A 27,989-nucleotide genomic window follows, 5' to 3' on the forward strand; every position below is an offset into this window, starting at 1 on the left:
CGGAATTTGTCCATTTACACTAAAAGTTACTACGATCAAATTTAAAACCAACAAACTGATCAAGTTCAACATCACAGATTTACAGCCACACAATCACAACCAACATCCCGGTCAAGTTCACCATTACTAGATCTTGGGATTTGCCCATTTGCGCTAAAAATTACTACGATCAAATTTACAACCAACGAACTGGTCAAGTTCAACATTACAGCCAACTACCCGTTGTTGTGCTATTATGTGCATTGCCTTCACACAACATTCCATTACTTATTCCAGGACCACACACTCAGAAATCACATAGGCTTAGATTTAATGAACATTCTGCAGAATTCCAACACAATCAAGGAATGAATGCCCAACTGAAGATCAAACTCATATGAAGAAGAATTAGCAGAATGCTAAGCTAAAAATCTTCAATAAATGACAAAGCTTTTCCATTGAGAATCAAAGTTGGATGTTTCGTATTCATATCACTTCTAGCAAGAGCTCCAAAATCTACAACTACACTTGCACCAACAGAATCTGAAAAGTACAAATTGAAATCTAGAACTATAGAAAAGAAACTACACTATGATAAGAGGATCCCAATAAGCCTCTCCTTCAGTCTTCTAACTCTCATTCATCATCACCACCACCAGATGCCTTGCCTGAAGCACCAGCCTTCCTGGGAAGGAGAAGGTTGTGGATGTTGGGCATCACACCACCATTGGCAATGGTCACATCTCCAAGCAGCTTGCTCAGTTCCTCGTCATTCCTCACAGCCAATTGGATGTGGCGAGGCACTATACGTGTTTTCTTATTGTCTCTGGCTGCATTTCCAGCCAACTCAAGGACCTGTGCGTATCCAAAATCACACAAAATCAGAACATATTGAAGAACTTCTAATTCATGGACTCAAATCAGAAAAACCCAACAAGCCCACAACCCTAATCTCACAAAGGAAAAAACACCAAGCCCACAGCTGTTAATTAACATGGCGAAAATCACCTAATTGAATTTCAAATAGGTCAAATCCAAAAAGCCCAAAATTAAATGAAGCTAATGGATTTGGAACCTAATTCAAAGAGGATTTATCAGAACAAAGCTAATAATCTAAAATTATACGGTAACACAATACACGAAGTTCAATTTACATCATCAAAAGCAGTAAACCACCAAATTAAACTGATTTCATCACTTCGGATCCCTAATTCACCAAAAAGTCGAGTTTAAAGAATAGAATTTCACTGTAACTCAGATCCAAAACCCATATTATTCACGGAGAATTGAACTCAAAAACCACAATTTTCCACTTAATTTTGATGGTTTCCGGTTACAGTACCTCAAATTCGAAACCCTAGATTTCAAAATTAGCAGTGATGCACAAGCTTATGGATTAATCCGTCCAAAAAGAAAGTTAATCATACCTCGGCAGCAAGGTATTCGAGGACGGCGGCGAGGTAGACAGGCGCTCCGGCACCAACACGCTCGGCGTACTTCCCGGCCTTCAAAAACCTCGCGATACGACCGACAGGGAATTGTAGGCCGGCCTTGCTACTCCTCGAGGTGGCCTTCTTGGAGGCTCCAGATCCCAGGGTCTTCCCTCTACCGGCCATTGAAACACTACAGAAAAAGAAAAACTACAGAAACTACGATCGGGTTCGAGAAGCGGCAAAAAAATATGTGAAGATAGTGCGTCGTTACTGTTGGGATAACTGGGTGCGTTGGCGAATATATAGGGAAGATGGTGAAGGAGATGGACCAATAAGAAATTAGTGCGAGGATCGATTGTATTAGCCGTTGAATGAAATCCGAATGGACGGTTAAGATTGGATGATTAGGTGCGTCACCGCTTGTAGCTGTCTAGATCGAATCGCGTGGCAAGAGGGGTTTCAGCGTTTGGTGAATTGACGAAAATAGCCATGTCAATTATTGCTTTATCACTTTTAAAACGTACTAATATTTACCAACGAAAAGTGACTCGATTGACAATCAATTAGGTTAGACATGCGTATGTCCAAAGCTCAATTTCAATTACGAACATATTTCGAAACGGTATTTTAAAAATAAACCCAATGGGCCCATCCAAATCAACCTTTTATAACCAAAAATTAGGTGCCACAACATTGAATATTGCTGAAACTAATTGAAATGAAACCTAATCATAAGCTTTTAACTCACTAAGCTAGATTGATTACCATATTAGTGCTTTCTTTTTCTACATTAGATTACATCTCTCTCATCTTCTACTTAAGATAAAGTCAAAGAGACCAACGAGAGGTGGCTCGATTGGCAATTGATTGGGTTAGGCATATGCGTGCCTACGGTTTGACTTCAACTGTAAACATATTTCTCAATGGTATATATATTAAAAAAAGAAATAAAATCAAAGAGAGACTAATTTTCAGGTAATTAAGGATGATTCATCTCTTCTTGTCCAATATTAATGGTCCTTTAATTTCCAAGACTAACTATAGCAAAAATTTATAAAGCAACAGAAAGCATGGCATGTATGAAGCATGAAACACCACCAATGAAGAGAAGATGGTGGTGCTTGATGATCATGGATGAGATTGATTTCAACTTCTCTAATATCCCCATAATCAGACCAGCAAATCCAATCGCTGCGATAATCCTGTACAAACTTTACTGTTATAATTAATTAAATAAGTTTTACGGTCAAATCATAATCAAGATCGACCACACACAAAATCAAGATACTCTGTATTCAGGCACGTACTACTCTTGCTACTCTTTTTTTAGTAACGTGGAACTCAGGGTGGCATTCCATATACTGACCTGATCAGTAAGGATTCATCTCGTAAATTGCGATACTAGAAAAATTCAATGGTTGAGGGTTGTAATATTAGGCCCGCTCGCACATAAGTGTTCCATATGACAACAAGTTAAGTTGGGTTTTGACCCAACGCGAGTTACCATGACGAAACAAGACAAACAAACCATAATTGCCTGGAAGCAGAAACTCTTTCCAAGTCTTGCATGCAATTTATGCAAATACACCCACCAAGCAAGTTAGAGCCAATATGAGCAAAACCCAAAAGTGAAGCAGCTACTAACCCAAGCTTATATGCATTCATCCTTACCCTGATCACCTGTTCAATAACTCTTTCAAGGTTTCAATAACTACTCTCAAACTAATTCATTTTAACACAATTTGAAGACAACAAATTAAATTAATTAAGGGTAAGATAATTAGTACCTTATTCTTATCGATTTCTGCTTCGATACCAAGTATGCTAGCGACAACATCCATAATCACGATCAGTACACAAACCATAACACCAATTTTCGTCATTTTTCGACCTTGAAGCCGTGATCGAAAATGGGTATGAAAATTTTACCTTAGAAGTTGGATAAGTTGGATATGGTGGTGGTGGTGGTGGTGATATGTGAAACACCAAACTACTTCATTGGCATTGTTTTCTCTTATGAGTAAACACACTCAATAGTGAAAATGAAAGCACAACTTACTTTCACATGCAATATATCTGTATCTTCTTTGTTTTCATTCTCCATGCATTTTCCACCCCTTTTGGATGGTATTCAAGTGCTTGTACTTGTACTCTTCCAAGTCATCATTTTATTGGGCTTGGGCTTAGGTAGAATCCACAAAAGTTTGGGCTTCAAAGATGACCTTATTGGGTTGGACTCGTGGTTTCAAACATCATCATTGATGGGCCTTATCCATTTTCAAAAGTCAAGAAGATATTTGGGCCTTTAATTGGGCTTCAAAAGTTACAAAAAAGCCCAGATGACCTTATTGGGTTGGACTCTTGGGTTCAAACATTGTAATTGATGGGCCTTATCCATTTCCAAAGCTCAAGAAGATAGCTTGGGCCGTTATATTGGGCTTCAAAACTTACAAAAAAGCCCACACAAACTATGTACAAACCTGTGTCAGAAATCAATTTTTTTCCCCTCAAAAATGGTAATGCACTTTAGCTAAAGGATTTTATATGCTTAAATATTTTTGATCAATAAAAGATTCTTACTTTGGCCCAACTTCAACTTATTATCGTTTGAACTTAAAATGTTTATGTCAAGTACTATTTGAGTGGTCTTTGTACAAAACTTATTGGCTTCATCATTTTCATTGTCAATATATTAAAGAAAAAAATACTTCATACTTTGAATGAGATGAGAAATAAAATGGCAAAAAGGTATTTTTTATCCCTCAATTATTGGTCGGGTTTCTTTTTCGTCCCTTAACTTTTTTTTCCTCCTTTTTTTGTCCCCCAATTATGGAAAAGTACCATGTTTGACCCTCGAATAAATCCAATGATGGAAAAATCCTATGTGGCATCTTATTGTTCATCAGATCAGATTTCTTTGACGTGTCACATATGTGCCACGCAAGCATTTTCCGACTTCAATCTCACTTGAAGGACGAAAATGAGAGGAAAAAAAGCTTAGGGAAGACAATGAAACTCGTCCCATAATTGAGGGACGAAAAATACCTTTTTGTCTAAATAAAATACCAACAACTACTCAATTGAGTTGGTTAAGGTATATACTTGATTTGGATGGTACTTTAATTTGAGCACCACCCCATTTACCTTAAAAAATAAATAAAAATAGGCAAAATATTATAATTGTATATCCCTTTAGAGCAACATATATATTGAAGTCACACATGTGGTTGCATTCAATAGTTTGAGAGGAATAGCTTGCTGCATGAGGGGAGACGCACGGGGCAAGATTTTTTTATGCAAAAAGTGTACAGATTTTCGACTGAGTTTGAGGCTTGCAGTGGTCAGCCTAGGAAAGTTATGCAGCGTAATGAAGGGATCAATAGTGCTTGGTCTGGCCCAGGTCCAGGTATGATCAAACTAAACATTGATGGAGCTGTTTTTTTGGAGAATGATGCTATTGGAGTAGGTGCTATTTTGAGAGACCAGCATGGGAGTCCATTATTATGCTTTTCTGAGAATGTTGCTGGACGAGTTGATCCCACCTTTGCAGAATTGCTGGCTGTTAATCGAACCCTTACCTGCATTGAAGAGAGGGGCTACCATGATTTTATCCTAGAGTTGGATTCGTCCAATATTGTTCAGGCTTTAGGTTCTGATGACTGGTTGGACTCTCGTATGGGTCATTTTGTGAGCGACACCAAGGCTATTATGGCTAGACTTGGGGTTATCAAGTGTCAACATGTTTGTCGATCGGGTAATGAAGTTGCGCATACATTAGCAAGAATGGCAAAGTTTAGACATGGGAGTTCCATCTGGGTTGCTTTCTGCCCAATGGAAATTGTTCCCCTTGTTAGGAAGGATATTTCTTTCCTGTGTAATGTTTCTGATTCTTAATGAAGTGTTTTTTTCCTCAAAAAAAAAAAAAAAAATAGTTGCATATGCACCTACACTATTAACTTCTGATTTTAAAGCCTCCACCTCCACCACCACCTCTATTTTTGACTACTTTCATAGTTTTTTTTTCCCCCTAGCCCAATACTGGCCTTTGGTAATAAATAATAATGGAGTAATATCATGCCACTTCATTCATGAAAAAACTCAAAAAGAAAAGAAAACAATTTGTAAAAAAATTGAACCCATAGTTTTATAAATAATAATATGCCTCTTTTTCACCCACTTTTAGGGTTTCAAAGTTGAATTGTAAAGTGGCTTGGAGATTAGTGCTCAAAGCTAATAATGAGCTCTTATTTTCTTACATACTATATTATAGTTTCGATTACATTGGAGTTGGGGTAAAAATCTTCATGGTTATTGTCTTGAAATTATATAGTAATGGAGATAGCAACCCCCCCTAGTTGCCATCTTTTTATATGATTTACTTATAAGTTTTACTAAGTATATCTTATATATGGTTTTTGGACCAACTTCTGAACAACTAAGAAATCCATTCAAGTAATTTCAACCGAGATAATGAAAAATCATTTCATTTTTTTTTTCTTCTTATAGTAACTTTTGATTAAAATGAGGACCATAATATATACATTGGGGGGGACCTTATAAATTTTTTAAAAATGTTTTTTGATTTCATTATCACTTCACTCCTTTTGGATACAAAATAATTGAAGTCCAATATAGAATGGAGACAAAATTGGAAGCTCAACTCCCTTTTCACTTCTACAACCATACAACATTTGAATATGTCAATCTTTTTTGTGGGGTGGAGAATATTAAAATTTAATCATAGGGATGTTCATGTACTTTCTAGTCATCAATTTAATTACACATATTTTAATTTTGTTATTGCATTAAACAAATTTGAGTTAACATGAGAGGACTAATGACTTAATATGAGAGGGTCAATCAATGGCTTTCAGAGTAAGAATTTGTCATTTATTAGTCCCATTTGAACATGGGATTTTTCATGTTGGTTGTCCTGTCCCCCAAGAGCCAAAAGATTCTCCATCTCTTGGTTCCTCTATCATTATCTTTATAATCAATTCTCCCTTCAAGTTTTGGCCTTCACTCCTCTTTCTCTCTCTCTCTCTCTATAGCTTCCAAAACCATTTTGTATCCTTTGCACAAGCTGAATGGTCACTTAATTTCTATTAGATTTTCTACTTCAATGTGTACAAGATAGCTATGTTCACTGATTGGTTTCTCAAAATGGGAATGAAATTGCAGGGAAAGAAAGTTTGAGTATGAGAGGAAAACATGCTTCTTTTTCAGATTTTCTGGTTGAAAAGTGAAGAAAATGGATTTGCTTTTGAAGGAGAAATTGGAAATAAAGCTACAGTGAGTGAAGTGAAGCGTTGGGAAGTTTGAATTCAATTTTGAAGCCCCCAGAAGCGGAAAAAGATAAGTATGCCAACAGTGTGGTTTTCCTTGAAGAGATCTCTACACTGCAAATCAGAACCATCAGATGTTCATGACCCAAAATCAAGGAAAAATTTGAGCACAATCGTGACAAGGAAAGCTGGGAGGTCTGGTTGTTCAAGGTCTATTGCAAATCTCAAAGATGTTATTCATGGAAGCAAGAGACACATGGAGAAACCCCCAAGTTGCAGCCCAAGATCTATAGGGAGTAGTGAGTTCCTAAACCCAATAACCCATGAAGTGATTTTGAGCAACTCAAGATGTGAACTCAAAATCACTGGTTTTGGTGGGTTCCAAGGTGGAGTTCCAAGTTCTGAAACTAATGGGTCTAACAATGGTGGAAGTGGAAGTAATGGTGGTGGTGGTTCAACATTTGTGGGTACTCTAAGGCCAGGTACTCCTGGACCTGGAGGACACCCAACGATGCACTATTTCAATCCTTCATTCAAAGCAACAGCAACTCCACCAAGAAAGTCTCCATTTTTATCGTCTGAGAGACAAGGGGGTGGTTCTGTTCCTTCAAGTAGAAGGGTTTCTCTTGAGACTGACTCTAATGGGTCTTCTGCAATTTCTTGCCATAAATGTGGAGAACAGTTCACTAAATGGGATGCTGCTGAAGCCCACCATCTCTCTAAGCATGCTGGTAAAAAACAACTCCTCCTTGCCTTTGCTTCTGCTAATTTTAGCTGCTCCTTTTTTCCCCAAATTTTGTTCTCATTATTCTATGTAAAGCATCTTTGTGGGGGTTTTTTTTTTTTGTCTTCATGACACAAAAATTGTTTCAAGAGTATTCTTGTATTATCCTTTAGTACCAATCACTAACATCTGTTGACCACAAAATCCAGTGAGCGCCACTAGAAAAGAAGATAAAAGATTTTCTCTTTGTTTGCATCTTCACTTTTTGCTTAGGCTGTGAATGTTCTTTAGGCTAAGTTACTTTTTCGGCCTTTTTGACAATTAAAACTAGTTAGATTCCTCTGCAGTCATTTTATGTTCAAACATTTTAAACTTTCTTGCAATACCCATCACTTAATTAGAAAAGAAAGTTAGAGAAAAATATAAAATCTCATTGTGCACTTTCTCTGTGTTTGCAGTAACAGAACTTGTTGAAGGTGATTCGTCTAGAAAAATTGTAGAGATAATATGCAGGACAAGCTGGTCAAAGAGTGAAAACAATTGTGGCAGGATTGAGAGAGTATTGAAAGTCCACAATATGCAAAAAACTCTTGCAAGATTTGAAGATTACAGAGAAATGGTGAAGATTAAAGCCAGTAAGCTCCAAAAGAAACACCCTAGATGCCTTGCTGATGGGAATGAACTCTTAAGGTTCTATGGCACTACTGTGGGTTGCAATCTTGGCCTAAATGGCTCATCTAGTCTCTGTGTATCTGAAAAATGTTGTGTTTGTCGAATAATTCGAAATGGGTTCTTTGCCAAGAAAGAGCTGAAGGAAGGGATTGGTGTGTTCACAACTTCTACAAGTGGAAGAGCATTTGAATCCATTGACATAGTTGAAGATGACCCAAGTATAAGAAAAGCTTTGATTGTCTGTAGAGTGATTGCAGGGAGGGTTCATAGGCCTTTGGAGAATATACAAGAAATGGCAGGCCAAACTGGGTTTGACTCATTGGCAGGGAAAATGGGTCTCTATTCAAATATTGAAGAGCTTTATCTTCTAAACCCTAAAGCTCTGCTTCCTTGCTTTGTGGTTATATGCAAACCATGAAGATAGAAAGAAAGAAAGATTGAAATTTGCATATACAGAAAGTTATGTGAGTCATTTTTTGCACTTTGATTCTTCTTTGCAGCTCCTTGTTCCCACTTCTTAGTACATATCAAAAGATTTGTGCTTTCCTGGTGTTGATTATGTATCTTGTCTCCTCTTCTTACATTAGCATAGCTCATGCTGGCTGCTGCTGTTGTATGTTCCTGGGCAGACATTTATGAGGATTGTTTGTATTCTGTTGTCCATTTTTTTGAATATTTTCACCTGTCTGTAAATTGAATAGTGACAAATTAAGGGTTCTTGGGCAGATGTAATTTCAAACATTGAATAGTAAACATCATCCAAGGATACATGTCCAAAGTCCAAACAAAAGGGTTAATGCAAAGCCAAAGACAAAATCAAACTGGATATTATATGTCCTGTGATCACTGTCTAGGCAGATGTTTGTTCAATTTTTTTCACCTGTGAATGTCTACTTGTGACTGTACATGTTGTTTTATCCTGCTTTTGCTTTGGAGCCTGTAGATCCTCTTTTTTGTGAAGGATCAGCTGCCATTGAAGATAATGATTTTTTGGGGACCCAATCCTCTACCCTTTTGAATTTCATAAAATTGTAACTTTGTTAGAGACTTTACAAGACACTGGAAAATCTCTTATCTGGTTATCTGTTCAAAATCTTTTTTTGTCATTTTCTTTTACTGGTACTCTTTGTTTTTGGACTACTGCTACTATTATCAATGCTGGCACATGCAGCTCATAAATGTATACTATTTACAACAACACTTGGGGGTATGAGCCCAGAAATTTGAATGAGACTGCAATTGCTAGTATTAAATGTCTTGGGTGGTAGTTGGCTTGACCCCATGATTCAGACTCTTCAACTGGTGCAATTGCTGTCTTGTTAAGCCAAAGCCCAGTTTCTGTCATCCTTCTTGACTTCTTTTTATTGTATTATTGTGCAGATACCATGTCTAGGGCTTGATAGATTTGTTGCATAAACCAACAAAGAACAGGAAATGGAAACTGAAGAACATTCACAGTAGAATCTGTGATGAAAACTGTAGTATGGTCCTCGCAACAACAATTTCTTCATCTAGAGTTTAGTGAGTTGGTTGACAGTCTAAATCAAATTTATGGAGTGTGATTGCAGTCACTCTTACTATCTGCCTTGCCAATTAAGCCTCGTAAGTACATATAGTTATAAATTTATTCCATTCAGTTCTTGAATGTCTACTTTGATTGTTGGCACAACTACTTAATGTTGACCGATTGAAACTGACATGAACTTATAGACTACTTAAGTTCTGCAACTAAATCAGCTCTCGCCGCAAATCACTCCGTCTGGTTTAGACGGCGCAAATCACTCTAGATGGTCCAATTCAAACTAAACTTCAAGGGATCTGGGCGCATATTACCCGTTGAAAAATACTTGAGACTCTCCAATTTATGACCCCCATTTTACCCTCAATTTAAGTGAAGATTGGGGGGTCTATAGCATTGCTCTTTCCCGTTATGGTTAATTTTTTTTTAAAGAGAGCAACAAATGCAGTGGTCCAAATCATGCCAAATTCAAACTCTCAGGAGTCTCAGACAAAAATTGACCAAAAACAATATATCCTCTATAAATCACACATCACTGCTTCCATATATGAAGAGCACTAATACAATGTAACATGAAGTCTGAAAAAAAAATTGACCAAAAACAATTCATTGAAACTTGTGGCCAAAGATGAATAAAAGATGAGGAAGGAAATACAGCTAGAATTGCAAGAAACCCATAAATGCTTAAATCAAGGATGCGATACTAGGGGGCAGCAACAGCAGCTTCCTCAACTTTTCCTTTTGATTCCTTTAATTTCTTCCAGTTTTCAGCACTGTCAATTACTTCTCCAGTTTTTACGAGGTAACGTACTTGCGTCCCATCTTCAAGAATTTTATGACCCACTCGGCTTGCTACATTCTTATCTTTTGAATAAAGCATAACATTTGAGCTGTGAATGGGTGCCTCAATCTGGAGCATAAGAAAACCATTCAATTGCGTGAGACGTACATTTATGCTTCTTGATTAATACCAATAGAGGAAGTTAAGTAAAAAGTTTTCCATGTGCATCTAATGTAATTGTTTTTTTAGTAACCGAGAATTCCCCGGCCCAACATGCCACCGGACAGCTGGGCCAGCTCTAAACTCGGGCCACCAGCACCTAATGTAATCGTATATCAGTGTAAAAAAGATATCATATTCTGTTCATGAATGAAACAGGAAAGCTAAGGAAACAAACCCTGATGATCTGTCCAGGTTCACCCTCTTCCTTGCTCTTCATATGCTTTATCTTAATGTTTATATCTTTCAAAAGCACCATGCTGCTGTGCCTGAAAACTTGAGCTATCTCTCCAATTTTACCCTTGTCCCGTCCAGCTATTACTTTTACTGTATCTCCTACCTTTACGTGCATTTTCTGTAAAATCGGAAGGCTGTTCGGCTTACATTTCTTCCTCTCCCATCGCTTAAGCTGCAAGAGTTGCGTGAGAATACAGATTCATTAAAAGACTAGCAAAGCGGTATTGAAGAACGAAGGACTACCAAATACCAATTTGATAATCTAATGTCTAAAATCCACACATTCACGAAAAAGGACCACTCAGGGACCTTTATGCCACCAGTGGAGCTAGTGAGCTACTAAAGCCAGCTCCCTTTGAAACAAAAAGGCCACTGCATACTCTTGCCAGACCTGCCTTATGAAAGTTTTATTAGTTGTGTCAAATATAAACCTAACATTTCAATGGTTCATAAGGAAAGAAAAAATGACTTAAAAGAAATTCAGATGGAAGAAAAGCCCTGCAATACAAACCTTCGCTACAACTTGACAGGGCTTCAATGTTGGTTTAGCCTGCAGGAAAAACACCAGATGGATCATTAAGAAATACCACGGAAACTACCATCCCTTTTATACTGCATACAAGGTTGACTTGAAAAGGTAGTTCTTCAAAACTAAATGAAAATGCACGCTTAATAAGATAACCCAAACAGAGATACCACATAAAAATCAAGAGAATGCTCAGCAATTAGTTTTCTCTTAGGACAAATAATAGTTGGTTAAACAGAACTCGTTCATATTATAAGAACTTTGGTGTAGTCAAACAAGCAATAAAAGTGGTATTCATTATATTAGTATGGTTAGACCTTTGTCATTGACTAACGAATACTAAGCTTGATTAATGTATAAGATTTTGAAAAACAATTTTGGGTTATCAAATAGTTGCGGCATGAATGAAACTATTGTTGGACAGGATTTTTCATCTGGCTGATTCTGTCCATAATCTCTCTCGTCGAGTTATTAGTGCACATGAGATTAAAAGCTTAAAAGTTAAAAACTAATCAGACTTTAGATGTGGAATACATTATTGAGAACTTATCTCTTATCGCTCTATGTTTTCATAACAAGGAGACTCCCAAGTTTAGAGAAAGAAACCAATGTGCAACGTGGCCCAGGGGATCAAAATCACAATACAAAACAAGACCGAGAAATCTTAAAGCCAAATCCTAGGCAAGGTTACAAATTCCATGATAGGCATACAAACTGAAGACCAGAGCAGTAAAAAATGTCTCTCTCCTTAGTTTGAACTTTGAAGGTGTAAAATGCAACTTTGTCAAGTAGCATCCTAAATTCAGAAATTTAATCAACCCAGCACTTGTGTAAGCTAGCAAAACACAGACGCATTTCTACAGTGAATAGAGCAATGACCATAAGCTACAGAAGCCAAGCCAGTTAGTTAGGATTAGATAGTCAGTTTTGTGTTAATACAAAAACATTGTATAACTCCTGATCAGATAATCCTATTTCCATTAGTGTAAAGTGAAAGCTCAGAGTGACTGATAGACAGACACAGTTCAAATTAAAATCAATCCAAACACCCACAAGCGAGAAGGACGGATAGTACTATCAAGAAACTGAGTTTCTATTGAATTCAACATCAGTACTAGAGCAATCAAAACAGAACCCATGTATCATCCCGCCACCCATTGAAGGTAATCGTGGAACAGAGAGGCAGAGAGTAAAAAAAAAAACTAGAAATTCATTCTCCAGACAAACCAAGCAACAAACCGAAACTCCAATTTCAACAACAAAAACAAAAAAAAAAAACACTTTAACCAGCTAAAGTGTTCACAGCTGCAATTTGAGCAAACCCATTTCAATTTCATCATAATTTGATAAAGATAAATAAACTGGGACCTGGGACAGAAAAAATAACTCGGAAAGGACTGCAAAGTGGAACGAGTTTGAAGAGACAACGTACAGGCAAAGGTGAGAAAGAGGGCAGTGAGAGGCGCTGGCCCAAGAAGGAGTTCGAGGAGAGAGAAAGACCGGCCATTGAGCTTTGAAGTGCAGCCATGGCTGCCATTTTCGCTTCTTCTTCTTCTTCTTCTTTGTTGAGCTCTATCCGATGATTTATTACGGGATAACAGAATAGCAGGCTGCGGAGGACATCACTAAATGGGAAGTGGGCTTGGGCTCCAATATTTTTGGGCCCATGGACTAAATTTTTGTAACCAAAGTGGATTAATTAAACTGTCTCAACTCCCCATCACTAATTTATTTTCATCTTTAGATCCTCTAATCTTAAATTTTAAACCCTAAATTCGAAAGCCTAAAAAAATCATAATTAGAATGTAAATCATAATGACCTTAATAAAAATTTATCTAAAATCTTGAATGGACAATTCAACGCATCGATCGCAAACTCAATTCAATTAGTATCAAAATGTGTTGATAATATTGCTTCTTATGCTTTCAGCTTACCTCCGGATATTCATTATCTTACAACTCCTTCTTTTAATTGTAATGATCTTATCTGGGCTGATATCTTAGGGGTTACCTACCCCAAAATGATTTCTGAATAAAGTTTTCTTCCTTTGGATTAAAAAATGTGACTTAATACATGTGAGGAAAAAAAAAACAGTAAAATATACTTACTAAGAAAATTTGAGTTTTTTCATTCATTTCATTTTTGAGGTATTAATATGAAAATTTTAGGGCATTGCCACATTAGTAGGGATGGCAACGGGTCGGGTACCCTTCCAATTAATGAATACCAAAACCGTTTCCATTTAAGTTACTCAATACCAAAACCGTTCCAAAACCGTTTAAAAAACCATTTAAATTTCCAAAACCGGAACCGTTCCATAACCGTTTACCATTGGGTACCTGTTTACCGTCTAACTTTTAATATTTTTATTTTTCTATAAATGTATAACTCAATTTTTTTTAAAAATAATATGACTTATCATGTTATAGTTTGAATGTAATATCTATATAATTATATTATTTTATTTTATTTAATATGTTTTATCATGCTAAAATTTAACATTCTAGTAATATACCTTTATATAAATGATTTATAATGTTATTACTATAATATACTTTTTTAATTAAACGGTTCGGGTACCCCAAACCCGACATCAAAAACCAAACCCGACCCTAAACCATAACGGGTTTGAAAATCAAAACCAAAACCGTTTCCAAACCCTATGGGATCGGTTTTCGGATTTTAAATGGACCAGGTACCCTATGGATAGTGCTAGGGTCGGTTTTTTTTGCCATCCCTACACATTAGTAAAACAGAAGGGTTGAAAAGAAAGGAACCTGTTCACCTAACTATGTTACACAATATATTACAGAGAGCTAAGTCTGCTAGCAAACTAGATATTCTTTTGAACCAAAATCAAGTTATGTGACAAATGAGTTGATGAAAAACTTCATCATCTAGACTTCATATGTATCAGTACTGTCCATAGACTCCTCTCTTCGATGTTCAGAGACCGGAGTCCTATTCTCTGGTTGGTCCATATCAATGGAAACTTCATCTGTTGCAGCAGATATGGACTTCTTGTGATGAGCCTTTCTGTTGTGCCTTGATTTAACAACCCGCGATAGCACTTGCACGATGTCCCTCATGGATGGTCGTTTTCTTGGGGCACGGTTGATGCATTTGTATGCAAGGGCAGCGACTTCATTGAGCTCTTGCACGCCGAAATTTCCATCAAGACGAGCATCCACGAGTTCTTCCCAGCCCACTTTCCCCTCGGTATTCATCGCTGCCTACTCCCCCATATCATAAATTTGTTAAAAGTTTGTTCACAAACATAATATGGTAGGATTCTCACAAGGAAATACAAGTCTCAACTACGCGTAAAAGTAACTGAATAGTTAAACATTTTATCAGATTCAAGATAGAGGGCTTACAAGCTCAACATACTCCATGAGACCTTGCTGAGGATTTCTGCCAGCTAAAAGTTCAAAAAGCAAAACGCCAAAACTGTAAACATCACTTTTCTTGGTGAAGGTTCTCGTAGATACATATTCAGGATCAAGATATCCGAATGTTCCTCGTATAGCAGCATGCTTGTCTACCATCTCTTCTCTTGAAAGTCCAAAGTCGGATACCTGCTCGAGACCAGTATAATCAAACACAATAAAAAAACTACGAAAGCCTGACTACAAATTGATGAGGAATGCAAATATATGGCTTTTAGACACGAAAATCAATGAAGTTTCTAAGGTAGCGAAAAAGAAGAAGAAGAAAATACTTGGGACATACAGACAACTGATCATATAATAGAAATGTCTAGTATTATTGAGCTAAAAATGATAATCAGCACCACACATACCCTGGCTCTCATACAATGATCCAAAAGGATATTGGAAGATTTTATGTCCCTGTGAATTACAGGAGGAACTGCCTGAAAATCGTAACACGAAGATTATTAATCACAAGCTCATGAATACCAACGAATACCCAACAGTTACCCTAATAAGTCCTTGAGAGGAGAGCTTACCCCATTGTGGAGATACTCCAGGCCCCTCGCAACATCTAAAGCAATATGGACCCTCACATCCCAGTTTACGGGTTCATAACTTTCATCTGCATAATTGAGGAACAAAAGCACATTACGTTTCACAGAAGGGGCTTGTGTAATATTCAAGAAATCAGCATGAACAAGATATTATAATTATCCTTGTTAACGTAATATATAAAAGATATCAGCTTAACCTTTTGGGATAAAAGAACCAAACTGAGGAGAAGACATTAACAGACATTTCTAAAATTTCTGGTTGTGATACTGATTTATGGGTAAGATGTTTTGAACCATTTTAATTAAGAGCCCCAGTCCGTCTACAAGTACAATTTTCATTGAAAATGGTAGAAGTTAAAGAATAAAAAGCTTTCATTATAAAACAATTCAATTAAAGTCTTCACCCTACACAGGCGCAAATAGCATTTGCTAAATGAGTATAGCCATCCCAGACCAGAATATTGAAATAAAATCCAGATGGTGAATGATACAACTATGAACAAAAAAAAAAAATTGAATCAACTTGGTACACAGTCTCTTCTTAAATTTCACCAGCCATTTGAGCCGAAGAAATTGTCGGATGAAAATAATTATCCCTAGTATCAATTACAGCCCTTAACTTATGGGGTAAGATGTAGAAACATAAAAGAACATACTGCAATGAAATTGATTAGTTTTAGGCAAGAGCCTTTTGAGAAGACAAAGCAGACATGACAATATACATTTAGAGCAAGTGCACCCATGCAAGTACAGCCTTCAAATAAAAAAATTAATTTCCAGTCGATTTTTTGACAAATAGTTGTTTGTCAACTTACTGTACAAATGAGAAGACAAGCTGCCTTTACTCATGTAGACATATATAAGTATATGTTGACTCTTTTCTGCACAATATCCAACCAAATTCACAAGGTTTCTATGATGCAACCTTCCCAACAGCATAACCTGTAATGAAAGATGGTTAAAGAATAAACAAATGAAGCATATGGTGACAGGAAAATACTAGTACACGAAGTGAAAGACAAAGCTTTCAGGTAAATGATGCTATGCAGAGGAGGAAAAAAAGAACATCTTCCCTGGGGGTTCGTCAAGCATGCTCATGATTTGCAACATATGGGCTATGGGTGAAAATGACTCAGAAAAGGTCTTCCATTAAATTAAGAATCTGATTACAACACCATGTATTACAATATTTTCCATGTTTTGATCCCTTAACTAAACCCTTGAATATCGATACTAATTTCGCAGTCATAATGTACCAAAGGTGTAGTATAGTCTTTATAAAAGAATAAGGCGTAATAGGTTATCTTCCTAAATTTTGAGTTTTGACAGCATGGTTATGATAGAAGACATTACCTCTGTCTGAAACTCTTTCTCCCCTTGCCTAGAATCTGCTGCAAGCACTTTAACAGCTACAGTCTCACCAGTTGGCATCTGAGCTTTGTAAACTGGACCAAATGCTCCTTGTCCTATTAAGGTTGTAAAATTGTAGGTCGCCTTTTGCAGATCCCTGGATGAGTATTATCAGGACCAAAATTATAATCCTAAAATTAAATGAATTGAAGAATCATTTCAAGTGGTTCTGAATCAAATATATCCCACCTTTGTGTGTAGATAGTTGCTTTTAGAGAATAAGCAAACACATAACAAGTTAACCAAGGTTTTTATCCACAACATTCTAAAGCGGCAATTCTACAAAAACGAGCGTGCCTTAAAGCCACGGTTTCCATTTTCAAGTGTTTTAGCATCAAATATGATGGAGTATTCCCAAATTAAAAAAAATTTCACTACTCAGAGGTGCATAACTTTTGCTATACATCAGCAATCCATTGCAAATTTACGACATATCAAACTACCATTCTCATCAAAAGAAAATGATGAACAAAATCAGAAGACATGCATTTGACAATCGACCATGTTTCATCATTGCACAAGTCAGAAGAGAAGCATACTTGTATGGATACACTGGAATCCCAGACATGGAGACCCCATTACTTTTCTTGAATCCTTCAAGCCAGAACGGCATGCCATTGCGTCCAGATTTCATTGGTGATTCGGGACCAATAGTTGAGTCTGACAGTATACTACATGAATCAGCACCATTTTCTCTGATAGGAATTGTAGCTGCCCTCCTAGAACTGCTATTCCCTATCTGCGACCGCTTCCTATGGTACCTAACACATAAGAACGCCAAAATAGCCAAAAGCACACCGATCACGACACCTATGGAAATCCCAATTATCAATCCAGATGACTCCCCTCTCATCTCCTCGTTTGCAATTCAATATCCGCTACACAAGACTCCAATCCATTGACAACGCTGCAATATAACCCACAGGTCAAAACAACGCCGTTTGAATTGTATTGCACATTTGTGCTATTTTAACACAAGAAGCTTTTACAATTGAAAGGTCAACTTTAGAACACTCGTAAAGCATATTCACAGCCACCAAAGAAGTCAAATCTGAGACCAAAATACAATCTTATGTTCAAAATGACCAAATCCAAGACAAGTTCATTACGCAATAACTAGTTTCATAAACCACAGAACTTCTGAAGCAAATTAACCTGATCTGGGAGTGCTCAAATCTAAGCAAAACAGCAGAGCTCTGTTTGGTTGCCGAGAAAAAAAAAAGGGTCAGATCAAAATTGAGTGGGAACAAACAATTTCGACCAGAACTGATAAAGAAAGTTCCACGCTTTCTGAGCAACCAAACAGAAAAAACTGTCCACCAAAAGAAATCAACGTAAACCAACCTTCCATTTACAGAGCAGAAACCGGAAATACATATACCTGTGAAGAAGAGAAGGGTTGAAACATAAAGTTCCATGCTTTCTGGAAGGCGAAAACAGAGTGAAACTGTAAGCAATGTTGCTAGAAAGCGACCGAGAAAAAAGAAGAAGAAGAAAGCAGAGCTTTGAGTGAAGTGCAGAGAAAGGAATCACAGAAGAAGGAGGCAATTAAGAGAGATCTGCTTCGGGAGAACACAACACAAACAACAAAAATTAATGGTAGCAAATACGGATTACGGTAAGTGTAGAAAGAAAGAAAGAAAGAAAAACAGAGAAGAAAATAATAAATAAATAGAATTTCTATTTTTAAATTCCGTGAGTCGCCGTTTGTGTTATTGAAGCAAGAGAGAGAGGGCCAGAGGGGTTACCTTATTATGTTTCCCAAAATAGCCTTGGGTTCTGTGATATGACAGTTATGTCCTTTCTTCATGGAATTCATGTCGTGGGCTGAGTCTCTTTGATTGATGTGGGGTGGGGCCTACTGTAATAACTAACACGTAGCATTAAAAAATTTTACAACTAGTTTTTGTAAGAAATTGTATTTAGTGTCATAATTCAACATCATCATCCTCATCCTCCAATCCTTTACCCCAATAATTAAAGGTCGGCTACACCAATCTATGAGAACATCATCAAAAATCTATCATATGTATTTGTTTTCTCCATAACGCCCTAACGATATTCTCATTTTCGTGTTCATAAATTTGATAAAATTTTACGCTGACTGCTAACCTACAAACAAATATAAATACTCCACAACTCAACTCTTTTACACCCACATGATTTAAGTTCGATTGATATAATCTCACATTGGGTAGGTGCCCATAAATTATAACGGGGTGTTGGCAAGTCAACCTGACCCCATATGGTCCTTCCTTGGTAATCTATCCCCACAAAGTAGTTGGTGTGACATTATATGTCCATGTATATCTGCTTAGATTTGACCTTACAATCGCTACATTTTCTATTTTGGCTTTGAATATGTCTGGAAATTAAACACCAACTAATTTCAACAAGGTAACAATCTTCTTGTTTGACCTAAAATGTATTAGATAATTAACAGTGAAAATAATTTCAAGAGATTTTGGAAGAATATGGAATGTCATCGGTGGTCGAGTTGATTGACGATGAATCCTTTTTATTTGGAGGATCTAAATTTAATGTATTATAATTTATATGTGATTTACCAACGCGTTTGAGAAAAATAAGATAATCCAAATACCTGAAAATTTGTGAGAAACTCGTATTCGATTACTTCATTAAAACGCACGTAAATATAATTATATGTATTTTGCAATTCCCTTTTTTGATAGAAATTTTTTAATTGAGCATTAATATTGGTTCTAGATAAATAAAAGAATGACATAATTTGTCACGCCCCGTCCCAGGAACGTGACTTATTGGCAACACGTGTGTGCACTCACGTGCCGCCACTCAAAAACCAAGACTCAATACATTTAACTCACCATTATATCAACACAAATTTTAAACAAAAATTCGGCAGCACCTCCCCGTATATCGGAGAATGCCTCATGCATAAAACATAACAATTTAAAATACACAATTCCCATAACACCAAACTAAATATCCAGGGCCTCCGGCCATATCATCTCAAACATAACTCATCATACACACATACATACCCAGGCATCAAGCCTAACCATCCAAAATCATCATTCATCCCACACATTTCGTATATATCCCAATATACCATTAAGCCTAAGACCAATCAAAGACCACACAAAATAAACAACAAATCATCACAAGTCCAGGCCATCCGCGTCACGCTCCTCCCTGCTGATCCGTAGTCGGAGCACTAGCGCTAGTACCTATATCACCTGAGGAGGGGGAAAAAATGAAACGGTGAGCAGGAGGCTCAGTAGGGATACCGAATAGGAGTATAAATAAAAAAAACGGTCCGGAATATTATAAGGAAATAACGCAATGCAACAATATGCCATGTTGTCAAACAAATGCAATTCCGTACATCCAACCGAGCCATGTTGCTAGAGCCAATTAACCGGAACCACTAGCACATGCTCGCACAAATATTCCATATCATGCCACTAGAGCCAATTACCGGAACCACTAGTGCACGTTGACGTACATACCAAAATCCAACCCACCACTTTCACCATGCACAAATGCAGCATCACACATGAATGTCATGCAACTAAATTCATTGCGCGCAATGTCATTCAACCATGTAATCAAGAATATCGACTACTCGATAGATGACCGAGTGTCCACGGGTAATGCATTCAATATTAAACACACAACATATAAATTTGAGTTCACAATCGCACCCAATCCAAGGCTTGTTTCCCCTTGACCAAAAAGGCGGAAACTAACAAATTTAATACATAATTCGGGTAGCCAATAATGTTTGAGATTAAGGGTTAAGAAAACCCCTACCTCGTTTGAGTAAAATCTCACCACAATTCTAGTCACCAATCTTCCAAGTTCAATAACCTACACCATACACGCATTTGCAATTCAATTGACATCCCAAAATTATTATTTTCCAAACCAACTACTCACATTAATCTCAAAATTTGAAGGTAAACTACTCACCTTGCCCAAATCTTCAAACCCTAGGACAACCACCTCTCCTCCTATCTCCACACTTCAATACAAGCTCAAATCTAGCATTAATATACATAAACTTTGATTACTCAACAATCTTTTACCCCAAAACTTCTAATTTCACGAAATCCCACAAAACCCATAAACCCTAGCTTGAAATCCATGGAAATCTTACCTCAATCTTGAAGAAATCTTGAAAACCAAGCTTTAGAAAGTCCAAATCCTTCAAGTCAAGCTTCTTTCTCCTTGATTCACACCAAAATCCTTCTTCTCTCTAGTTCTCTCTCGCTCTTGGCGTTCTCTGTCAAAACCAGTGAAAGAATTAAACCTAGAACTGTCCCAATGTGTTTTAAACTGAAATTTATCGTCGAGTGTCCGGACGGCTCATAAAGTGTCCGGACACTTTGTGAAGAAAATGAGACAGATTGCATATCTGCTCAAAAACTGCTCGAGGTGTAAGGACACTTGTTTGGGTGTCCGGACACTTCACTTTTTTTTTTCTTTTTTTTTTTTTGGGTTTTCACATAATTAGAAATCAAAAGATTAAGCACAAAATATTATAATTAAAAGAGAAAAATTTTAAGGTTGGTATGTCAAACAATTGTTGTATCAGCACATCTGACCTTTGATGAATGTGACTCTTATGCACTGTATCAGGATTGAGATATCTTGAAAACATTTCAAACACTATATATCACCAACTAATTATAAATTGACCACTCCATTGTTGAATATTTTCATTCTACTATATACCATATATGACTTTGATTATTGAGTATAGTTATAATTTTATCCTTAATGTAAATTAGAAAGAAATATCTCAGTATGACAGATGAAATAGAGAGGGATAACGAAGTCACAGAGAACTCTCTAGATTAAACTTAAGGAGGAGTCAAAGTCAATCCATAAAAGTCATTATCAAGATGAATCCTTATATCTCAACAACCCTAACGACAATATTAAGATCAATACACCTCAACGTCGAAGATCAAATCAAGATCCTAACAAACCAACAATCGGGATAAGATAATCCCAAGAAACATATAGCACTTATAAAAGGAACCATCAAACTAAGACGAGGTAGGGATTTTGAATTTACAACATTTAATACTTGATTGATTCTTGAGAAAGACGCCGACTTGAGTGTCGAAAGTGTCCATAGGCCACGAAGCACCTCCTTTGTTCTTGTAGGTCAGAAATTTTGTCGTCTACGTCATAACTTTGGACCCTAACTATTGACGCGTGATCATGCATGCATAATAATCACGACTGGGGTCTATATACACAATCTTTGACATTGTGTCTAGTTGCAATATTTTTTTGCATATATTTAAGTAATATATTATTCCATTCTAATAAATCATATGTGGTGGAGGATCACGATGTTGGAACACACACAATTACACTTATCTACAAGGTCAAATTTGTCATTTCACAAACTCAAGGGATTGGAATGTTTTTTCATGATGCCAATGAATAATGCTTCAAGAAATTAAAGGCAACCCAAAAGAGTCATGAAATCAAATTAAGTAAAGTTGATATTGATTATTACTAAACGGTCAAATTGGTTCTTGGAAAAAAAGCTCACAAAGGAAAACTTTAGGGTTTAGGTATGAAGAAAAATTTGCCAGTGATTGTCCCAACCAACAACTGGAAAGTGACAAAGGCCACTTCTTTACATACTTTCCTTTACAAAATCACTAATTTGCTTGATTAGTTTGTCTAAATTTTGCTTTTTAGCTTATTGGGTTGTGTGCATTTTTTTTTTTGTTTTTCAAATGGGTTCTTTGATTAAAACTAATTAATCAATTAATAATTGGCCAATAGCCTATTCACTTTCTCTTGGTTTTAGGGTTCACAAGAAGAAACAAAGCAATTAAAAGTGGGCATCCATGGCGCTAGCTAAATTTGTATACAACAATATTCCTTTTTTTTCATTAGTGAGCTTCAAATTCTCCCTCCTAGGTTTGAATTTTATTGCAAAATGTTATATAATGTTATACTTACAAAAAAAAAAGTTATATAATGTCACTTATCACGACTGAAATGAGGGCAAGGTTTGAACCCTCTTTCATATTAATAATAATATAATAAATAAAAAACAATCGCGCAATAGATACATAGGTCAAGGAATGCAGGGCTCTACAATTTTCCTTGAATTTTTAGAATTTGAAATTATCATCTGATGGCACATATGATTCCAAATCATCTCCTTTTCTTTTATAAAGTCAAAAGGTATATGTGCAAGTTGGTTAGGAAAATTTTTGTCACCACTTTTAATACATTAAAATTATGGGTATTGATAACGTATACTTACCAAAAAAAAGTGGGCATCCATGGCGCTAGCTAAATTTGTATACAACAATATTCCTTTTTTTTCATTAGTGAGCTTCAAATTCTCCCTCCTAGGTTTGAATTTTATTGCAAAATGTTATATAATGTTATACTTACCAAAAAAAAAGTTATATAATGTCACTTATCACGACTGAAATGAGGGCAAGGTTTGAACCCTCTTTCATATTAATAATAATATAATAAATAAAAAACAATCGCGCAATAGATACATAGGTCAAGGAATGCAGGGCTCTACAATTTTCCTTGAATTTTTAGAATTTGAAATTATCATCTGATGGCACATATGATTCCAAATCATCTCCTTTTCTTTTATAAAGTCAAAAGGCATATGTGCAAGTTGGTTAGGAAAATTTTTGTCACCACTTTTAATACATTAAAATTATGGGTATTGATAACATATACCCTAAAAACACCTGTTAAGGTATATTTTTTCATCCTTATATCTAGCCCCTTAGGATATAAAATCATTACTCACTATATGGTAATCATAAATGTTGCTCTCTATGAGCACCTCGAGGAACAAAAGAAGAAGTGGAGCATAGCATTACAATACATTACATGGGATCATGCAATATATATATACTATTCTCTTTCATGGGTTATCAATTATGGTCAAGTGTACTTGGATACAAAGACACACTACTACTATTTAATATTTATGGTCGCATATATTTGAAGCAAGCATGTATGTCACTTGGGGTCCATACATGGTTTGCATGTGAGAGTCACATGTGTTTGCATGTGCATATGTTATTATGTTTCTCTTTGGTGTCTCAAGCACAATTTCACATTCCATCTTTGAAGGTTATATATAAGATTAGTTGGATTTTCTCATTACATTCTTCCCCTTTAATGCAAAAAAGGTGGTAGTGGTCCAATACTCCATTAGTACTTGGACCCCAATTGGATCTATGATCATTTTTTTTTTTTTGATAAGCATATATGATCATTTGTATATATATTAATGTATTTGTTTGATTCAAATAACTTCATTTCAATGTAGATCTCGTAAATGGAATTAAGGAAGCATCCATCATAGGTTTGTTCTTAATTAGTAAAACCAAGCCTTAATCTAGCCATTCGGGCTCGGGCTCGATTTGAGTTTCGATCGATAAAAACTCGAACTACTCTTGAGTTATGTAATGGGCTCATTTATTTATCGAGCCTAAACTAGAAAGTGAGATAATTGGGCTCGAAAGCTCACGAGCTCGGCTAGATAAAAAAAAGTATAGAATATAATAGAATAATTTATTTGATTTTAAAATTTATTTATTTATAACTTGAGTACGAGTTCGAGACTTTTGGTGAGCTCACACAAGCCGATCGAACTCGAACTTTACATGCATGTTTGTTCTCGAACTCAAATAGCAAGCTTGGATTGAGCTCAAACTTGAACTCAAGCCCTGTAAATATAGCTCGAGCCGAACTCGAATACCCAAGAGTTCGGCTATAGTACAAACCCTAGTTCTTTCTCAGTCATGCCATGGAGTAATTTGAGATTTGAGTGGTGCTAGCCTTGAAACATTATGGGAGTCCCATTACACCTGTATATTACACATGGCTTTGGGTTTGTTGATCTTGGGCCTTGGACAATTAGGGTCTGAAGCATGGGCTTGGGCCCATTCCATTGCTTAAAGCACACAAGATTGGGCTACTATACCAGGCCAAGCCCGTGTCCAATGCATGGATTTGGGCCCACAGTATACAGCGCTTCAGCAACTGCTGATATCATGTGCGAAAGCATGGGCTTGGCCCTCTTCTTCACTGTTGCATAGGGTACTTTCATCCTCAGGTTCTGTGTCTCCCCGAGTCACAATACTTCATAGCGGTTCAAACATAGGAACGTTCGCATCTTGACCTTTCACACGTTGTAGTCTTCTCCATTGAACAAAGGTATGACTTGCATCTTGTCATTTGAGAAAGCCATTTTTGAACCTCTTGACAAATTCATGTTTTCAACCTGCTCCGATACCACTGATGATTGCAGATGAAAGTAACAACTAACAACAAATTAATAGAAACAAGCTCAATCTATTAGAACAGATTCTAGAGTTTTCTTCCTCTTTCAAACTTTTTTTCATTCAAAAACAACTGGATCAAGATGAGGGTAGACCTAGACAAATACATCAAAGAATAAATTGCCCTTCTAACACATGGACATAATAGATATAAATGCAAGTTCACTTACAAACATAAAGTTAAACATAGTGAAAGATGCAAGTGAACCAGCACTTCACACACCCCCCCAGTAAGCTACTTACCTTCCCCATCCTCCATTCCGGCCATGGTATCGTACAATGGCCGGTTTAGTGTCTCCGGTAGGTAAAACGCTAACACTCCTCCGAGAATCCCACATATAGCAAACACCAAAAACGGCAAGCCACCCCCCAAAACCACCACAAATGGTGCCAATATCGCTCCCGTTTGCGCCGCCTGTGCTACACAACCAAGCGCTGCACCTCTCACCATGGTCGGAAACAGCTCTGTCGTGTATACAGTCAGCAAGTTATAAGTTCCTGCCATCCCAAATATCCCCATAACCCCACAAAACATCCTCACTACTTTCCAAATCCCAACACTCCTAATCATCATCCCAATCAAACAAAACACCCCACTAAACCACATTGTCCCTATTGCCAATGGCTTCCTACCAAACTTGTCTAATAAAACTGCTGTGATCGCAAATGCAGGCATTTCCGCTACTGCATTGAGCAGTACATTAAGGTATAGATTGGTTTCGAGATTGACAACGTTCAAGCTAATCCCGTAGTACACAATGGTGCATAAGAAGTTGATTGCCACCGCCAATAGTAGGCGACTTCTAGTCATTGGAGACCTTATAACATCAATTAAAGAGCCTGTTATAGCTTCTCTGCTATCCAATTCTTCTTTGAAATTCTGTTGATGGGTTATGCTAGTGTTGATTGTTTCATCGTCGAGTGCTAGCATAACTCCATCAGGAAGGTGATTCCCATTAGCTTTAGCGATTGTTTGCATTAGATCCATAGCATCACTAGTTCTCCCTCGAATGAGGTACCATCGGGGGGACTCAGAGATAAAAGGGAGAACAAGGAAGAGAAACAAAAGTGAAGGTATGGATGTCGCAATGTAGAGCTCTCGCCACGACTGAAAAATATAGGCAATGCCAGAAAGTGATGCGATTCCTGTAGAGAAAAAGTAGAATGTGGACATGCCTACAGTGCCGCGTTTCGTTGTTCCTATTGGCTCTGTGGCGAGCACAAAGGCGCAGAGGCCAATGCCACCGGTGCTGAAGCCAGTTAGGATACGGAGGAGGAGATATTCCCAGTAAGTTTGAGAAAATGCAGTTGAGAAACCAAACAAGGCATTCAAGATGCAAACTACTGTTAGGGAGCCTTTTCTTCCTAGTTTGGTGTCTGACAGATGCCCAAAAACTCCTGCACCTGAACAAGTTAGGGAAAGAATACTTATTAATCCTCCTCTTAACTGAAATTCATGGCCACGACACACACACACACACAGAGACAGATATATATATATATATATATATATATATATATATATATATATATATATATATATATATATATATATATATATATATATATATTGATATAGTTCTAAGCACAATTTTACCATAGGAGATCCAATGTATAAATGTACTATGGTTGGTGAATGCTTCAGTTAGTTTCAATAACAATTTATTAAAGAAAAAGTAAGACAAATTTTAAAAATAAAAAAATAAAAATGTGGTCTAATTGAGGATTATTCGCTCAAGAAAAGTATGCCATAAGTCAACATAAAAGATAGTAACATAAATAAAATATAAACTGTGCACAAAAGGGGGAAAATTAAACTTTTTAACACCTATGATTTTCTTCTGTTCTACACTAAATTAATTATAACAATCATGACTTGACTTTGTAGAGGGGTAATACAATTTTTAGCCATTAAAATAGTTGATAGGTCTAACTTGGTCATCGAATTTCAAACGTTCCAACTAAGAAATCAAAAGTAAAAAATTTGTTTCAATATCTATATTCGAATATATTTTTCAACTATTTGGATAGTCAAACTGTTAATGTGACATAAAATATCAAAACAAAAAATCTATCCGAACATGAAAAATATGTCCGTGAATGCAAATTTGAAACAATTTTTAATCTTACGTTTTCAAGTTGGAACGTATAAACAAACATTTAGTGGCTGAGTTAAAAAGTGACAACATTTCAATGAACAAAAAGTGTACTGCCCACTTTGTAGATAATAAATACTGTAACTGATTACTTACACACACCAACCCCTTCGCAGACATGGAAAGTTGACCAAAAATTAAATAGAGTAATAAAAAAATATTAGCCTAGAAATTTAATTCAATTGTACCAAACAAGGCACAGAACAACTCACCGACCATGCAGCCAACGAAGAAGGCGGCCTGAACAAGCCCAACCTTATACTTCTCCCCACAAACCAACCCCCACTGTGCCACTGTTGAGCTTCCGGGGCCTCCGATCCACTCCCACGAGCCCGGTTCAAGCCCACAAACACTCTTCTCCCTCTCGTCGCAGCCGGCCAAACAGCGCCAATCGGGCTCACGGTCCGCGAAAATCACGACCATCGTGTGAAAGGCCTCCAGTGCCCACGCCAGGTTGGTTAGGACAAAGTGCCGGAGCTGCCACCGCCCGAATTCGCCGCAATGTTTCTTGAGCATGTCCTCCATGCATAGCTTCTTAATATTGTCTGGTGGTGGGGCGAGTAAAGGTGACCGGAGCTCACCCCGACCGGATGATAAGATGGAAGCCGACATCTTTTCTAACTCAAATATAAAATACCCTCTCTCTCTCTTTCTCTCTAGACTTCTCCTCCTCCCATGAAATGAAAGTGAATAAATAGTTGAGTGGGTGAGTTGACTATG

At 36.9% G+C, this 27,989-nt stretch overlaps 7 protein-coding genes across 7 annotated transcripts; 2 read left to right on the forward strand and 5 right to left on the reverse strand.

Annotated features, from left to right (window-relative positions):
- Positions 1 to 412: 412 nt before the first annotated feature.
- Positions 413 to 1,695, reverse strand: LOC119985424 (histone H2A.6). Its single transcript, XM_038829729.1, has 2 exons — positions 1,407 to 1,695; positions 413 to 834 (listed from the first exon to the last, which is right to left on the reverse strand). The coding sequence occupies exons 1-2, from the start codon at positions 1,593 to 1,595 to the stop codon at positions 616 to 618; spliced, it is 408 nt and encodes a 135-aa protein (XP_038685657.1). The 5' UTR covers positions 1,596 to 1,695; the 3' UTR covers positions 413 to 615.
- Positions 1,696 to 2,463: 768 nt separating this feature from the next.
- Positions 2,464 to 3,295, reverse strand: LOC119986170. Its single transcript, XM_038830725.1, has 3 exons — positions 3,200 to 3,295; positions 2,917 to 3,092; positions 2,464 to 2,614 (listed from the first exon to the last, which is right to left on the reverse strand). Exons 1-3 carry the CDS (start codon positions 3,293 to 3,295, stop codon positions 2,464 to 2,466), a joined length of 423 nt encoding a protein of 140 aa, XP_038686653.1.
- Positions 3,296 to 3,322: 27 nt separating this feature from the next.
- On the forward strand, positions 3,323 to 5,306 carry LOC119986171. The gene is made up of 3 exons (XM_038830726.1): positions 3,323 to 3,326; positions 3,450 to 3,547; positions 4,653 to 5,306. The coding sequence occupies exons 1-3, from the start codon at positions 3,323 to 3,325 to the stop codon at positions 5,304 to 5,306; spliced, it is 756 nt and encodes a 251-aa protein (XP_038686654.1).
- A 1,051-nt stretch (positions 5,307 to 6,357) lies between these two features.
- Positions 6,358 to 8,820, forward strand: LOC119985289. Its single transcript, XM_038829544.1, has 3 exons — positions 6,358 to 6,624; positions 6,659 to 7,428; positions 7,880 to 8,820. The coding sequence occupies exons 2-3, from the start codon at positions 6,774 to 6,776 to the stop codon at positions 8,509 to 8,511; spliced, it is 1,287 nt and encodes a 428-aa protein (XP_038685472.1). The 5' UTR covers positions 6,358 to 6,624; positions 6,659 to 6,773; the 3' UTR covers positions 8,512 to 8,820.
- A 1,288-nt stretch (positions 8,821 to 10,108) lies between these two features.
- LOC119985266 (50S ribosomal protein L24, chloroplastic) lies at positions 10,109 to 12,969 on the reverse strand. Its single transcript, XM_038829510.1, has 4 exons — positions 12,808 to 12,969; positions 11,361 to 11,399; positions 10,791 to 11,021; positions 10,109 to 10,522 (listed from the first exon to the last, which is right to left on the reverse strand). The coding sequence occupies exons 1-4, from the start codon at positions 12,910 to 12,912 to the stop codon at positions 10,316 to 10,318; spliced, it is 582 nt and encodes a 193-aa protein (XP_038685438.1). The 5' UTR covers positions 12,913 to 12,969; the 3' UTR covers positions 10,109 to 10,315.
- Positions 12,970 to 14,137: 1,168 nt separating this feature from the next.
- On the reverse strand, positions 14,138 to 18,434 carry LOC119985018 (calcium/calmodulin-regulated receptor-like kinase 1). Its single transcript, XM_038829168.1, has 8 exons — positions 18,156 to 18,434; positions 17,314 to 17,681; positions 16,718 to 16,871; positions 16,180 to 16,306; positions 15,347 to 15,432; positions 15,179 to 15,250; positions 14,754 to 14,954; positions 14,138 to 14,609 (listed from the first exon to the last, which is right to left on the reverse strand). Exons 2-8 carry the CDS (start codon positions 17,625 to 17,627, stop codon positions 14,274 to 14,276), a joined length of 1,290 nt encoding a protein of 429 aa, XP_038685096.1. The 5' UTR covers positions 17,628 to 17,681; positions 18,156 to 18,434; the 3' UTR covers positions 14,138 to 14,273.
- Positions 18,435 to 25,152: 6,718 nt separating this feature from the next.
- Positions 25,153 to 27,946, reverse strand: LOC119985272 (organic cation/carnitine transporter 4-like). Its single transcript, XM_038829520.1, has 2 exons — positions 27,482 to 27,946; positions 25,153 to 26,517 (listed from the first exon to the last, which is right to left on the reverse strand). The coding sequence occupies exons 1-2, from the start codon at positions 27,879 to 27,881 to the stop codon at positions 25,349 to 25,351; spliced, it is 1,569 nt and encodes a 522-aa protein (XP_038685448.1). The 5' UTR covers positions 27,882 to 27,946; the 3' UTR covers positions 25,153 to 25,348.
- Between the last annotated feature and the right edge of the window lie 43 nt (positions 27,947 to 27,989).

This window comes from Tripterygium wilfordii, chromosome 19 (assembly GCF_013401445.1).
Source record: "Tripterygium wilfordii isolate XIE 37 chromosome 19, ASM1340144v1, whole genome shotgun sequence".
NCBI lineage: Eukaryota > Viridiplantae > Streptophyta > Magnoliopsida > Celastrales > Celastraceae > Tripterygium > Tripterygium wilfordii.

What these genes read in the sequence shown, in the direction of transcription:
- LOC119986170 (XM_038830725.1), bottom strand. Translation starts at nt 3,295, where the DNA reads ATGACGAAAATTGGTGTTATGGTTTGTGTACTGATCGTGATTATGGAT. An exon ending in CAGAAATCGATAAGAATAAG is followed by an intron (nt 3,093 to 3,199) that starts GTACTAATTATC and finishes GTTATTGAACAG; the next exon opens with GTGATCAGGGTAAGGATGAA. An exon ending in GTTTGTCTTGTTTCGTCATG is followed by an intron (nt 2,615 to 2,916) that starts GTAACTCGCGTT and finishes AAGTTTGTACAG; the next exon opens with GATTATCGCAGCGATTGGAT.
- LOC119985018 (XM_038829168.1), bottom strand. Translation starts at nt 17,627, where the DNA reads ATGAGAGGGGAGTCATCTGGATTGATAATTGGGATTTCCATAGGTGTC. An exon ending in AGAAAGAGTTTCAGACAGAG is followed by an intron (nt 16,307 to 16,717) that starts GTAATGTCTTCT and finishes CTTTCATTACAG; the next exon opens with GTTATGCTGTTGGGAAGGTT. An exon ending in TCATGGAGTATGTTGAGCTT is followed by an intron (nt 14,610 to 14,753) that starts GTAAGCCCTCTA and finishes ATGGGGGAGTAG; the next exon opens with GCAGCGATGAATACCGAGGG.
- LOC119985266 (XM_038829510.1), bottom strand. Translation starts at nt 12,912, where the DNA reads ATGGCAGCCATGGCTGCACTTCAAAGCTCAATGGCCGGTCTTTCTCTC. An exon ending in CCTCTTTCTCACCTTTGCCT is followed by an intron (nt 11,400 to 12,807) that starts GTACGTTGTCTC and finishes TTTTTCCTGCAG; the next exon opens with GCTAAACCAACATTGAAGCC. An exon ending in AACCTGGACAGATCATCAGG is followed by an intron (nt 10,523 to 10,790) that starts GTTTGTTTCCTT and finishes CTTATGCTCCAG; the next exon opens with ATTGAGGCACCCATTCACAG.
- LOC119985272 (XM_038829520.1), bottom strand. Translation starts at nt 27,881, where the DNA reads ATGTCGGCTTCCATCTTATCATCCGGTCGGGGTGAGCTCCGGTCACCT. An exon ending in CTTCGTTGGCTGCATGGTCG is followed by an intron (nt 26,518 to 27,481) that starts GTGAGTTGTTCT and finishes TAACTTGTTCAG; the next exon opens with GTGCAGGAGTTTTTGGGCAT.
- LOC119986171 (XM_038830726.1), top strand. An exon ending in CCCTTTTGGATGGTATTCAA is followed by an intron (nt 3,548 to 4,652) that starts GTGCTTGTACTT and finishes TGCATTCAATAG; the next exon opens with TTTGAGAGGAATAGCTTGCT.
- LOC119985289 (XM_038829544.1), top strand. Translation starts at nt 6,774, where the DNA reads ATGCCAACAGTGTGGTTTTCCTTGAAGAGATCTCTACACTGCAAATCA. An exon ending in CCATCTCTCTAAGCATGCTG is followed by an intron (nt 7,429 to 7,879) that starts GTAAAAAACAAC and finishes CTGTGTTTGCAG; the next exon opens with TAACAGAACTTGTTGAAGGT.
- LOC119985424 (XM_038829729.1), bottom strand. Translation starts at nt 1,595, where the DNA reads ATGGCCGGTAGAGGGAAGACCCTGGGATCTGGAGCCTCCAAGAAGGCC. An exon ending in TCGAATACCTTGCTGCCGAG is followed by an intron (nt 835 to 1,406) that starts GTATGATTAACT and finishes GGATACGCACAG; the next exon opens with GTCCTTGAGTTGGCTGGAAA.